This window comes from Lipotes vexillifer, unplaced genomic scaffold (assembly GCF_000442215.2).
Source record: "Lipotes vexillifer unplaced genomic scaffold, Lipotes_vexillifer_v1.1 scaffold174, whole genome shotgun sequence".
Lineage (NCBI taxonomy): Eukaryota > Metazoa > Chordata > Mammalia > Artiodactyla > Lipotidae > Lipotes > Lipotes vexillifer.
This window is the reverse complement of record NW_006785255.1, coordinates 554,070-568,876: the sequence shown is the minus strand read 5'-3', so window position 1 is coordinate 568,876 and position 14,807 is coordinate 554,070. Positions and strand designations below refer to the sequence as shown.

Genomic DNA, 14,807 nt, shown 5'->3' with positions numbered 1-14,807 from the left:
AGCATCTTTTCACGTGCCTGTTGGCCAATGCGGGCCTCTCACTGCTGTGGCCTCTCCCATTGTGGAGCACAGGCTCCGGACGTGCAGACTCAGCAGCCATGGCTCACGGGCCCAGCTGCTCCGCAGCATGTGGGATCCTCCTGGACCGGGGCACGAACCCGTGTCCCCTGCATCGGCAGGCAGACTCTCAACCACTGCGCTACCAAGGAAGCCCTATTTGTAGACTTTTTGATGATGGCCATTCTGGCCTGTGTGAGATGATACCTCATTGTGGTTTTGACTTACATTAAGAAAATTCTTAATGGTCTACCAGACCAGCAAAGGTGGGAAGAACTCGTGTATTTTTTTTGCCTGAGAGCAACTTGTATATCTTTTTTTTTTCATGTCTCATTTTCATGGTTAACAACTGGCTTCTGCTCAGAATGATACTCTCAATACAAATTGTGTCCTGTGATTATGATCACTGCAGAGCAGTCATCTGGAGAGAGCATTAGCCTTTAAAAAATATACCTAATTGAAAAAAATTAGTACCAAGCAACACTTACCGATTAAGGCTGTGCTTGAGCTGGAACATAAAATCTAATTTTTCAGGAAATCTAAAATTTCTAAAATATTTTCTTTTGCCCATAAAACTAAACTTTTGGACAAATTCTTGAAATACTTGGTATTTAATTTCTAATTTTTTATTATTATTTATTATTTTCATTACTAGTATATATATTTATATTTTATGTATATTTGTCTATACATATATACATAAAATATAAAAGTTATTTAAATTCTGTTTAGTCCATGTGTTCAACTGAATAACTGGCTACTTAGAAAAGGGAAAATATAGCCCTTTTACTGGGTACAAAGATGAATCAGAAAATATAGAAATGACACAGCTCCTCAGTCCTCCATTTTTTCTCCTATCTTTGGTTCCTACAAAGAAGATTGTCTCTACTTTGGTAATGTTTCCTTTGAAGATGGCTGTGACTTAGGACAGACTAAATGAAATTAGGGGATCTTCTGGACCATAGTTTAGCAATGCTGAAGCTGTATCCTTCTGGTGCACTGAAGAAGCAGTTGTGTAGGGCGAAGTCTCAGATTTTTTCCTAAAGCGAAGGAAATAAAACCATTGGCAGCCGCTTCTTTCTGTGACTAGCCTTTTTACAGTACTCGTCCCTCCCTCATTTGTACGGGTTCAGTTTTCCACTGATCCTTTCCCTTGAAGGCTATTTCAGGGGTAGGTAGGAGTGGGCTGGTAGCCCTGATCTCTCATTTAATTATATCCTCTTAAGATCTGGACAGGAGTAGGGGTTTATTAAGCAGAAAAGTTAAGTAAATCAGAAATTAATTTTAGCCTTTCTCAGCATACTTCTATACTCTCTGGACAACTCACATCCTCAAAGAAATCTACTTTTTCTTCAAGACCCAGATTGAATTATTTCTTTTCGTGAAGCCTTAGTTGATACCCCCAAAGCCCACTCTACTCTCCCCTGGTATCTTCTCTGAACCTGTCACATAACTTATTTTTATTATAGTCATTATTTATGAGCTTGTTTTCTAAAAAAATAAGCTATGAACTCTTTTATCTCTGAGCTTTTATCATGCTTATAAACCCATCTCCTAACATGGTGGCTGACATTTTATTGTGTTGAGTAAATGAACTATCAGAAAACATTTCAAAACAGTGCCTAGGATATCCTAGGTACTTAAGGTTTTTAGGTGGTGGTATACCATTTATTGAAGTAATAGATATTTAAAACGTTTTTTTTTTCTCTCCTAACAGGAACAGTATTCCCTTTCAACTTCCAAAACGAATATCCATGCAACACCCAGTACTTACAAAGTGGAGTTAGCAGAGTAAGTCTTAGAAGTTATAATAAAATAAAGCATTACAACTGGAAAGTAACATCTGTTAGATGGCTGTTGTGTGCCAGGTACTATACTAAGTGCTTTATATACTTTTTAAAAGTTATGATCTATTTCAAGCATATATTAAAGAGAATAAACACTTATTAATACCCATTGCTCACCGTTTTCAAATCTAAATATTTTGTTTTATTTGTTTTTGAAAATGTTAAAGAAAAAAACCTTACAGGTAAAATTTTAAAAACCTATATATCCCTGCACCATCCCATTTCCTTCCTATACTTCCCCAAGATAACTATACTCAATTTATTACTGTTTTCGTGAATGTATTAGTACTTTTGCTATAACAAATAGAATTGTTTTAACTGTTCTACAATTTTATATAAATAATATTTTACCTACACATATTCTGCTATGTTTTTTCACATTTAGGTTTATATTTAAAATTTTCTAATTTAATTTTTTGACTAAATAAAATAGTCACAAATTTAAAAATTCAAAATATACAAAATGACATTTAGTGAAGTTTCCCTCCAATCTCTATCCCCCAGTCACCTATTTCCTCTGATCAGAAGTAACCATTGTACCCCTTTCTTATCTAGAAACTTCCAGAAATACATTATGCATAGACAAGCATAAATATATTTGTAAATGGAATACTAGGCAACTGTTAAAATGAGTAAAGCAGTTCAATATGTGCTGATACAGAATAATCTCTTTATATATATATATTAAGCTACCTCATTTCTTGTTCCATTTTTTGTCATGGGCATGACACTTGTTTCTGTTTTATAATAGAAATAGAAATATTTTATAATAAATGCTACAATAAACACCCATCTATATGTTATGTTTAATATGCGTTTGAGAGGTTCTCAGTAGTATAAACCTGGAGTAGAATTGCTATATACTGTCAAATTTCTCTCCAAAGTGATTTGTACAAGCAATGCATGAAGTACTCTGATTTTTCTGCATCCTTACCTTGTTATTGTCAGACTTTCACTCTTTTTTTTTCTGTGTGTGGTACGCGGGCCTCTCACTGTTGTGGCCTCTCCTGTTGCGGAGCACAGGCTCCGGACGTGCAGGCTCAGCGGCCATGGCTCACGGGCCCAGCCGCTTCGCGGCATGTGGGATCTTCCCGGACCGGGGCACGAACCCGTGTCCCCTGCATTGGCAGGCAGACTCTCAACCACTGCGCCACCAGGGAAGCCTGTGACTTTCACTCTTTTTTCATGTTTAATGGGTGAGAAATGTATCTTGTAGGTTTTAATTTTTAATTCTTTATTACTTTGAATGCAGCATCTTTTCTTGTGTTTAATTTGGCCATTTGGTTTTTCTCTTTTGTGAATTATCAGTTCATATCATTTGCCCATTTCTCTTCGTCTATGAGAGAATTGTTTATTTTTCTGTGTGTGTGTTTTTTTTTTCAAACTTTAAAATTTTAATGTAGTCATATTTTAAATTTTTTTATGATTTCATTCTTTGTGTCATTGTTTATGAAGTTTTCTCATCCCTAAGATCAAAGGATATTTTTCCTACATATTCTTCAAAAAGATTTAAAGTTTTGCTTTAATATTTAAGTGTATAGTCTACCTGAAATTAATTTTTGTATGATATAGATAGAAATCCAGTTTTTTCATATAGAAGACCAGTTGTAAAGCACAATTCATTGAATGATCTATTCTTCCCATACAGATTTATGCCATCTTTATTGTATAAGTTTTCAGATAAATAGGGCCTGTTTCTGGACTCTTAATTCTTTTCCATTGATCTATTTGTGTATCTCTGTGTCAGTACCATGATATCTTAATTACACTTGCTTTATATTAATTTTTTAAGCCATTGTAATGTTTTGTTTTATCTGTTCCAGTAGTTAACATTTCCCTAATTAATACAATAATAATATTCATACCTCTCTTTGGAACCCTTGACCTTCTTTCAGAAACTTTATAAGTAAAAAGCAGTATATTAATATTGTAAATTTTATAGAGAAATATCAATTAATTAGATCTACTTCTAAGTTTAAAATTTTGTCTGCTGCTTCAGTTATAATGCAAAAGCGACCAGAATCTATGTCAGAGATATATCACATAATTTATAATGAAGGACACTTTTTTACTAACTCTCTGTATTTTTTTAAACCAACTTTGTTAAGGTATAATTTACATACAGAAAAATGAACCCATTTGTTCAAAGAGTTTTGATAAATATATACCTCACGTAACTAACCCCACAATGAAGCTATAGAGCTGTAGTTTCATCTTCCCCCAAAATACTCTTTTATTCCTTTACAGTCATTCATCATCCCCACTTCCACTAATCCTAGTGCTCCCTCCTCCAGGCATCCACTGATCTGCTTTCTTTAACTATACATTAGTTTTGGCTACTCTAAAATTTCTTATAAATGAAATCACACAGTCTATATTCTTTGGTGTTAGATTTTTTTTTTTTTTTTTTTTTTGCAGTATGCGGGCCTCTCACTGTTGTGGCCTCTCCCGTTGCAGAGCACAGGCTCCGGATGCGCAGGCTCAGCGGCCATGGCTCACGGGCCCAGCCGCTCCGTGGCATGTGGGATCTTCCCAGACCGGGGCACGAACCCATGTCCCCTGCATCGGCAGGCAGACTCTCAACCACTGCGCCACCAGGGAAGCCCTGGTGTTAGATTTTTTTTTGCTCAGCATAATGTTTTTGAGATTCTTCTATGTCCTTGTAGATAGCAGTAGTTGGTTTGTTTTTAATTTGGAATAGTCTGCTGTGTGAATATAGGACAATTTATTTATTCCTCAGTTGATGGACATTGGATTGTATCTAGTTTTGGGATATTATGAATAATGCTGCTGTGGATAATTGTGTTCACGTCTTTGTGCGGACATCCACACAATACTCAGGAGTGGAATTGACGGATCATATGTTGTTGGTTTAGAAACTGCCAAAATGTTTTCCAAAGTGGTTGTACCTTCTTACGTTCCCAGTAGTAGTGTGTGAGGTACCAGTTGCTTCACATACTTGTCAACACTTGGTATAGTCAGTCTTCATTTTTAGCCATTTTAGCGTGTGAGTAGTTGTATCTCATCGTATTTTATATTTGCATTTTCCTAATAATGAGATTGAGCATTTTATCATGAGTTTATTTACCATCTGTAGTTTTCTTTTTTCTTTTTGGTGTCTGTTCAAATCCTTTGCATGTTTCTAATTTTTATTCTTTTATTTTAAAAATTTATTTTAAAAGATAATATACAAAAGCAAATCACTATATCATATATGTGTGAATTTATTTCTAAACTCTATTATGTTCTACTGATTTATATGTCTGTTTTTTTCCAGCTTTATTGAGATATAATTGACATATAATGTGTAAGTTTAAGGTATAGAATGTGATGATTTGATACATGTGTATGTTGTAAAATGTTTACCACAATGAGTTCAGTTAACATATTCTTCATTTCACATAATCACTGTTTTGTTGTTGTTTTTTTTGTTATAGTGAGAACATTAAGATATACCCTCTTAGCAGCTTTCAATATACAATATAGTATTGTCAACTATAGTTATCATGCTATATACTAGATTCCCTATATGTCTATCTCTTGGTCACCATCACACTTTACAGGCTGCTGTAGCTTTCTGATAAGTCTTGAAATCAAGTAATGAAAGTTCATTAACTTTATTCTTTTTCAAATTTGTTATTTTGGGTCCTCTGCATTTCCATATAAGTTTTAAATGAGGCTGTCAATTTCTACAAAAAAGCCTATTGGAATTTTGATTGAGTTTAAAAATTAATTTGAAAAGAATTAACATCTTAATTTTGAGTCTTTGATCCATAAACATGACATTTCTCTCTGTGCTTTGTTTTTTTCAGCATAGGGGTCTTGAGCATCTTTTGTCAAATTTATAAGCATTTTGTATTTTTTGATACTATTGTTAAGTGGTATTTTTTGTAAATTTCAAATTCCACGTCTTGGATACTAGGATATAGAAATACTATTGATTTTTGTATATTGACCTTGCTAAACTCACTTCTTAGATCTCATAGCCTTTTTGTAGCGTATTCCCTCCCATTCTTGCTCTATTGTCATAATTTTACTTTAGCTTGTGCTATAAATACACAGCACATTGCTACTATTTTTGCTTTTGTATATTATATTTTAAAATAATTTTTTAAAATAAAAGAATGAATCTTATTTTACCTTCATTTATTCCATTTCCAGTACTCTTAATTTCTTTGTGTAAATCCATGTTTATTACTGGTATTATCTTTCTTCTGCCTGAACAACTTCTTTTAATCTGTTTTTTTAAAATTATTACCTCATAAATAAGCACTTGAAAACTTTGGCTTAACAACAACTTATTATCTTTCATGGGTCTGTGAGCTGACTGGTCTTAGGTGACCATATCTCAAAGATGTGGTTGCAATCAGATAACATCTAGGTCTGGAGTGCTTTAAAGTCTTGACTGGACTGGATGGCCAGATGGCTCACTCACATGGCAGGTAGTTAATGCTGGCTGTTGGTTTAGAGTTTAGCTGCCCCTGTAGACTGGAAGGGGCACCTACAAATGACCTCACCAAATGGCTTGGGCTCTTTACAGCACCACATCTGGGTTTCAAGACTAAGGCCTGGAAACCAGCAGGGGCCTGTCATATTAGATTGGTCTGAGCAGTCACAGAGCTTGCTCAGATTCAAGGGGAGGAGATAAAAGAATGTCAAGAATTTGTGGCCATCTTTGATCTGTTTAAGAATAATATGAATTTCCCTTCATCTGTATTACCAGTTCATGGCCTTCACCCATTCTTTTTGTTCATTTATTTATTTATATTAAAAAAAAAGTTTTATTGGGGTATAATTGTTTTACAATGTTGTGTTAGGTTCTGCTTTATAGCGAGCGAAGTGGAGTTCCCTGTGCTATACATCAGGTTCTCATTAGTTATCTATTTTATATGTATTAGTATATATATGTCAATCCCAATCTCCCAATTCATCCCACTTCCTCCTTCCCCCTTGGTGTCCATACATTTGTTCTCTACGACTGTGTCTCTGTTTCTGCCTTAGAAACAGGTTCATCTGTACCATTTTCCTAGATTTTCTCTTTCTGACTTACTTCACTCTGTATGGCAATCTCTAGGTCTGTCCATGTCTCTACAAATGACCCAATTTTGTTCCTTTTTTATGGCTGAGTAATATTCCATTGCATATATGTGCCAGTCTCAGAGACCTCTGGGACAATATTAAATGCACCATTCTTTTTTATAGGCTTTTTCCCCATTGTTTCCTAGGAGCTCCTTTATACTACAGAAATTAGTTCTTTATGAGTTACAGTATTTTTCCTGTTTACATTTTGACTTTTGAGAGTGTTTATAAATCTTACTCTTTAAATTTTCATCCTAGGAATGGATGTTGATATGAATTTGTCTCTTCCTGTTCTCCTTCCTTATCTCAGTGGTGTACATTTGTTTAAGATAAGTGACAGGGTCTGGGAACATTTTTTCTGTAAAAATGAAAAGGCTAAATAGAATATCTAGGTGTGCAGATTGGGTATTTCACCACAAATTGCAAAGAATCTTGACTTGAAAAAAAATGGTGTTTATTTTGCTTTACTCAAGCCTAGTCAACATTTTTCATTTCCTAAACTAGCCATATTATCCCATGTTTTGCAGCTCAAAAGCTGCTTTTCTTCCATAAACATTCATTTTTCAACAGTCAGCCAGCCTAACTCCTATTAATCCTATAAGTGTTGTTTAAGCATCACTTCCTATGTAAAGTGTTTCCTGAAATTTCTAAGTCAAATTTGATACCCCTTCCTTCCATTGCACCTTCTGCATATCTTTATTATAGAACTTCTCAAGTTTTATTGTCATTTAGTGTTTTATTTTTCTGTCTACCTTTTAGTTTGTGATCCCTCCAGAAACATATACTGGAATGTCATGTTCATCTTTGTATTCCCAATACAAAGCACAGTGCCAGTCATGTAGTAGGCACTCTGTGTTTGTTAAATGAGTGGGTTTAATAGGGCCACTGCTCTCCATTTGGTGCCTTTACAAGAATTAGAAGAAGAACAAAAAATTACATAAAAATACAGATTTTGTTAGAATAAGATACTTTGCTGCCACCTGCTAGGATATCTGCCACATCTGTGCTGTGAATGGTACCCCTTTAGATCCACATTCTTCATAACTATATGCAGTAGCCCTGAGTTTCAAAAGCTAGCTTGACTACCTCTTATCTATGTACTTTTGGATTTGTTACTAAACACTTTTTGTCTTGATTTCCCTTGCCTGTAACATGGTGATCATAACAGTTGCTTTATTTCCTTGTAAGATTATGACAGTTAAATGAGATAAGACATAGATAATCACCTTATAAAATTTTAGTAGGTGTACTTTCTTACATGCTATGAAAGATTTGAAATAATCTACATTTTCAATTGTTAATATGTGCAGGCATGACAAAGTAAATTTACTTTTTTCAGCTTTATTGAGATATGATTGACAAAGCCAAATTTAATATATTTAGGTTGAACAACATGATTTTTTTAAAAAGTTATGCAATCTGATGATGTAATATACATACACATTGTGATATGATTACCACAATCAAATTAATTAACACACACACTTTATATGGAAACACAAAAGACCCCAAATAGCCAAAGCAATCTTGAGAAAGAAAAATGGATGTGGAGGAATCAGGTGCCCTGACTCCAGACTATACTACAAAGCTACAGGAATCAAAACAGTATGCTACTGGCACAAAAACAGAAATATAGATCAATGGAACAGGATAGAAAGTCCAGAGATAAATCCACGCACCTATGGTCACCTAATCTATGACAAAGGAGGCAAGACTATACAGTGGAGAAAAGGCAGTCTCTTCAATAAGTGATGCTGGGAAAACTGGACAGCAACATGTAAAGGTGAAACTGGAACACTCCCTAACACCATACACAAAAATAAACTCAAAATGGATTAAAAAAACAGTGTTAGATAAAATTTTAAAACCTTAGATAAAAAGTGTATTTTCTTCTTCCAATAGTGTAAGACGAATGGATTGCAAGCCTTTTCTCAAGGTCTTAATGAACAACATCAGTCTCCAGTTAAAAAAGGTAAATTTTTACCATAACTCTCAACTTTCATAAGAGAGTTTTAGCATTCATGTAAAGTTAATATTTGCTTAGCTGCAAACCTTAGGTACATAAGAAATTTTATTATATTCTTTTGGTTGACATCTGTCTATATTTGGTTATAGGTTTGACTGCTCTAAAGGGGAGACCACAATAACAGTGACTGAAACAAGATAGAAGTTTATTTCTGTATCTTCTGTATCATGTAAAATTTTGAGCTGGTGTACTCATTCTGGTCTGTGAAGTTGCTTCCAGCCCCTGTATTATACTGTCCTATGGCTTTACCATCCTCAATACATGGCTTCTATCTTACTGCACAAGATGAATGCTCCAGCCACACGTCCCCTCTCTAGCCATCAGGAAGGAAGGAGGAAGAAAGTTCTAAAAAGTATGACCCAGAAGTTGCATATATAACTTCTATTTAATTTCTCATTGGCCAGAACTTAGTCATGCTGTACAAAGCAGACTGGAAAATATAATCTTTAGCTTTCCAGCCAGCTAATTCTATTGCTGAAGCAGAAAGGAAGAATTGCTCTTGGGAAGAACAAATAGTCTTTCCCACACCAGCTACTTTTTAATAAAGTAAAGATTATTTATTAATTTAGTTTCCAAATTTTTGTCACCCAATCTATGTATGTAATTTAAAAGTTACAAAAAATACTCTATTAGCATTTTCTTCTAGTATTTAACTCCATATTCTAAAGAAAATATTTAAATCGTTTCCATATTTCTCATTTTTTATATTATTATTATTATTTTTTTTTTTTTTCTTGCGTTATGCGGGCCTCTCACTGTTGTGGCCTCTCCCATTTGCGGAGCACAGGCTCCGGACGCGCAGGCTCAGTGGCCATGGCTCACGGGCCCAGCCGCTCCGCGGCATGTGGGATCTTCCCGAAACGGGGCACGAACCCACGTCTCCTGCATCGGCAGGCGGACTCTCAAGCACTGCGCCACCAGGGAAGCCCTATATTATATTTTGAAAGCGTCTTTTGGAAAATGAGAATTTATGTCTTTCACATCAGTCCCCTCACTACCCCCTCCCCATCACATAGTTACTTAAATTTCATTTAGAGCATCATCACTCTTTATATTATATGACTATATAAATACAGTTGCTTGGCTGAGAGGTGCATATCTCCGTTTCATACAATCCATCTTTTTTCCTGGAGTTAACGTTTGCCTTGTTTTTCTGTGCAACTGTTGTTAACTTTGCGCATCAGTTGCTCCAACAGCTCTGCCACACTTATATATATTTTCCTTATGGTCATATATATCAGTTGGCATTTTTTCCCCCGAAGGAGACTTTCCTTTTAGAATCCTCCATTATCCTGTTCCAGTATGGATTAATTACTCTTCAGTACTGCTGTGAAGCTGTTTTCCTGGAATGGACTTTTACTGTTACCTGGGGATATTCCCCTTGCAATTCTCAGGTTTCTTTTTTCTCCTTTTTGATTGAAGTAAAACTCATCATTTAAACCATTATAAATGTACAATATCATGCAACCATCACCACTATCTAATTCCAGAACATTTTTATTACCCCCAAAGAAACCTCATACCCATTAAGCAGTACTCCCTCATTCAGTCCTCTCCCCAGCCACCAGCAAACACTAATCTGCTTTTTGTCTTTATAGATTTACTTATTCTGGACATCTCATTTAATATAATTATAAAATATATGACCTTTTGTTTGTGGCTTCTTTGATTTGCCATAAGGTATTCAAAGTTCATCCATGTGTAGCATGTATCAGTACTTCATTCCTTTTTATGGATGAATAATATTCCATTGTATGGGTAAGCCACATTTTATTTATTTCTCAGTTAATGGACATTCAGTTGTTTTTACTTTTTGGCTATTATGAATAATATTGCTACGAATATTTGTGTACAGATTTCTGTTTGAACACCTGTTTTCATTTCTCTTGGATATATGCCTGTGAGTAGATTTGACAGGTCATATGGTAGTTCTGTGTTTAACATTTTGAGGAACTGCCAAACTTGTTTTCCACAGTGGCTATACCCCTTTACATTCCCAATAGCAATGTGTGAGTGTTCCAATTCCTTGACATCCTTGTTAGGATCTTTTTTTTTTTAATCATAACCAATCTAGTGGGTGTGAAGTGGTATCTCATTGTGATTTTGATATTTATTTCTCTAATGACTAATGATTTTGAGTGTCTTTTCATGTGTTGTTGGCCATTTGTATTTCTCCTTGGAGAAAGGTCTATTCATGTCCTTTGACCATATTTTAATTAGGTTGTTTTCTTTTTGTTGTTGAGGTTTAAGAGTTCTAGATACTAGACCCTCATCTGTTCTCTCCCTCTCTCCCACTTCCCTTCTGCCTTCCTCCCCTTCTCTCTCTCCCTATGTATGTGTGTGTGTGTCTATGTGTAGTCAATATATACATATATTTATTAGGTATTAGATATGTGTATATAAGACCCTTATCAGATATGTAATAATAGACACTAGACTCTTATCAGATATATAATTGTCAAGGACTTTTTCCTTTGTCTTTTCATTCTCTTGATAGTATACTTATATGTACACATTTTTTTAAATTTGTTGAAGTCCAATTTATCATTTTTTCTTCTGTTGCCCATGCCTTTGATGTCATTTCTGAGAAATTGCCAAATCTCAGGTCATAAAGATTTATCCCTATGAGTTTTACAGTTTTAACTCTTACATTTAGCTCTTACATTTAGGTCCATTTTGAATTAATTTTTGTATATGGTGTGAGTTATAAGCCAACATTCACTTTTTAAAATTGAGGTATAGTTGATGTACAATATTATATAAGTTTCAGGTATGCAGAATACTGAATCAATTTTAAAGGTTATATTTCATTTATAGTTATTATAAAATGTTGGCTATGTTCCCTGTGTTATACTATATATCCTTGTAACTCATTTATTTTACACATGGTAGTTTGTACCTCTTAATTCCCTGCCCCCATATTGCCCCTCCCCCTTCCCTCTCCCTACTGGTAACCACTGGTTTGTTCTCTATATCTGTGAGTCTATTTCTTTGTGTTATATTTAATAGTTACTTTTATTTTTTAGATTCCACATATAAGTGATATCATACAGTATTTGTCTTTCTCTGACTTATTTCACTTAGCATAATACCCTCCAAGTCCATCCATGTTTTTACAAATGGCAAACTTCCATTCTTTTTTGTGGCTGAGTGATATTCCATAGTATATGTATACCACATTTTCTAATTCCATTCATTTGTTGATGGACACTGGGTTGCTTCCATATCTTGGCAATTGTAAGTAATGCTGCTGTGAACATTGGGATGCGTGTATGTTTTCATTTTTTTCAGATAAATGCCCAGGAATAGAATTGCTGAGTCATATGGTAGTTCTATTTTTAGTTTTTTAAAAAAATCTCCATTCTGTTTTCCACAGTGGCTGCACTAATTTATATTCCCAACAAAAGTGAACCAGGGTTCCCTTTTCTTCACATCTTCACCAACACTTGTTATTTGTGTTCTTTTTCATGATAGACATTCTGACAAGTGTGAGGTGCTATCTTGTTATGATTTTAATTTGCATTTCTCTGATGATTAATGATGTTGAACATCTTTTCATGTACCAGTTGGCCATCTGTATGTCTTCTTTGGATAAATGTCTATTCAGGTGTTCTTCCCATTTTTTAATTGGGTTGTTTGTTTTTTTGATGTTGAGTTGTATGAGCTGTTTATGTATTTTAGATATTAACCCCTTATTGGTCATATCATTTGCAAATATTTTCTCCCATCAGTAGGTTATCATTTTGTTTTGTCAGTGGTTTCCTTTGCTGTGCAGAAGCTTTTAAGTTTAATAGGGCCCATTTGTTTACTTTTGCTTTTATTTCCTTTGCTTTAGGAGACAGATTCAAAAAAATATTGCTACAATTTATGTCAGAGTGTTTCACCCATGTTTTCTTCTAGGAATCTTATGTTTTCCAGTATTACATTTAGGTCTTTAAACCATCTTGAGTTAATTTTTGTATATGGTGTTAGAGAGTGTTCTAGTTTCATTCTTTTACGTGTAGCTATCCAGTTTTCCCAGCACCACTTATTGAAGATACTTTCTTTTCTCCATTGTATATTGTTGCCTACTTAGTGGTAGATTAAATGACCATAAATTCATGGGTTCATTTCTTGGGCCCTCTGTTCTGTTTCATTGATCTATGTGTATGTTTTGTCTCCTACTGTTATTTTTTTTAAATTGAAGTACAGTTGATTTACCATGTTGTGTTAGTTTCTGATGTACAGCAAAGTGTTTCAGTTATACATACACACACAAATATATATATTCTTTTTCATATTCTTTCCATTATGGTTTATTACAGGATATTGAATATAGTTCCCTGTACTATACAGTAAGACCTTTTTGTTAATCCATACTGTTTTGATTACTGTAGCTTTGTATATAGTCTGAAGTCAGGGAGCATGATACCTCCAGTTCTGTTCCTCTTTCTCAAGATTGTTTTGGCTATTTGGGGTCTTTTGTGTTTCCATACAAATCTTAAAATTATTTGTTCTAGTTCTGTGAAAAATGCCATTGATATTTTCATAGGGATTGCATTAAATCTGTAGATTGCCTTGGGCAGAATGGTCATTTGAATAATATTAATTCTTCTAGTCATGAACAAGGTATATCTTTCCATCTATTAGTGTTGTCTTCAGTTTCTTTCATCAAAATATTAGCAAACTGAATCCAACAATACATCAAAAGAATCATACACCATGATCAAGTGGGATTTATTCCAGGATGCAAGGATTTTTCAATATCTGCAAATCAATCACTGTGACACACCACATTAACAAATTGCAGAATAAAAATTATATGATCATCTCATTAGACACAGAAAAAGCTTTTGACAAAATTCAACATCCATTTATTGTAAAAACTCTGTAGATAGTGGGCACAGAGGGATCATACCTCAACATAATAAAGGCCGTATATGACAAGCCCACAGCTAACATCATACTCAATGGTGAAAAGCTGCAATCATTTCCTTTAAAATAGGAAAAAGACAAGGATGCCTACTCTCACCAGTTTTATTCAACATAGTATTGGAAGTCATAGCCACAGCAGTCAGACAAGAAAAAGAAATAGAAGGAATCCAAATTGGAAAAGAAGAAGTAAAACTGTCACTGTGTGAAGATGACCTGATGCTATTCATAGAAAACCCTAAAGATGCCACCGGAAAACTTCTAGAGCTCATCAATGAATTTGATAAAGTTGCAGGATACAAAATTAATATACAGAAGTCTGTTGCATTTCTATACACTAACAACAAATGCTCAGAAAGAGAAATTGAGGAAACAGTCCCATTTACAATTGCATCAACAAGAATAAATACCTAGGAATAAACCTGCCTAAGGAGATAAAAGACCTGTACTTGGGGGCTTCCCTGGTGGTGCAGTGGTTGAGAGTCTGACTGCTGATGCAGGGGACACGGGTTCGTGCCCCAGTCCGGGAAGATCCCACATGCCACGGAGCGGCTAGGCCCGTGAGCCATGGCTGCTGAGCCTGCGTGTCCAGAGCCTGTGCTCCACAACGGGAGAGGCCACAAGAGTGAGAGGTCCACATACCGCAAAAAAAAACAAACAAAAAAAAACCCTGTACTTGGAAAACTGTAAGACACCAACTTTATATTTTGGCATTAGGTATGCAGTTTTCTCATCACCATTTCTTAAAAAGACAGTTTTTTTCTCCATTGAATAATCTTGGCACCTTTGTAGAAAACCTTTGACCATAGGTTTATGTGTTTGTTTCTGGACTCTCAGTTCTGTTCCCTTGATCTGTAAGTCTACCCTTATTTCAGTACCACACTGTT

At 34.9% G+C, this 14,807-nt stretch overlaps 1 protein-coding gene across 1 annotated transcript in view; it reads left to right on the top strand.

Annotated features, from left to right (window-relative positions):
* CUNH8orf88 (chromosome unknown C8orf88 homolog) overlaps positions 1 to 14,807 on the top strand; it is a 40,984-nt gene that overhangs the window by 7,849 nt on the left and 18,328 nt on the right. The window contains exons 3-4 of the mRNA XM_007457337.1: positions 1,775 to 1,848; positions 8,886 to 8,955. Of these exons, the coding sequence (XP_007457399.1) occupies positions 1,775 to 1,848; positions 8,886 to 8,955 (144 nt within the window). The remainder of the gene's footprint in view (positions 1 to 1,774; positions 1,849 to 8,885; positions 8,956 to 14,807) is intronic.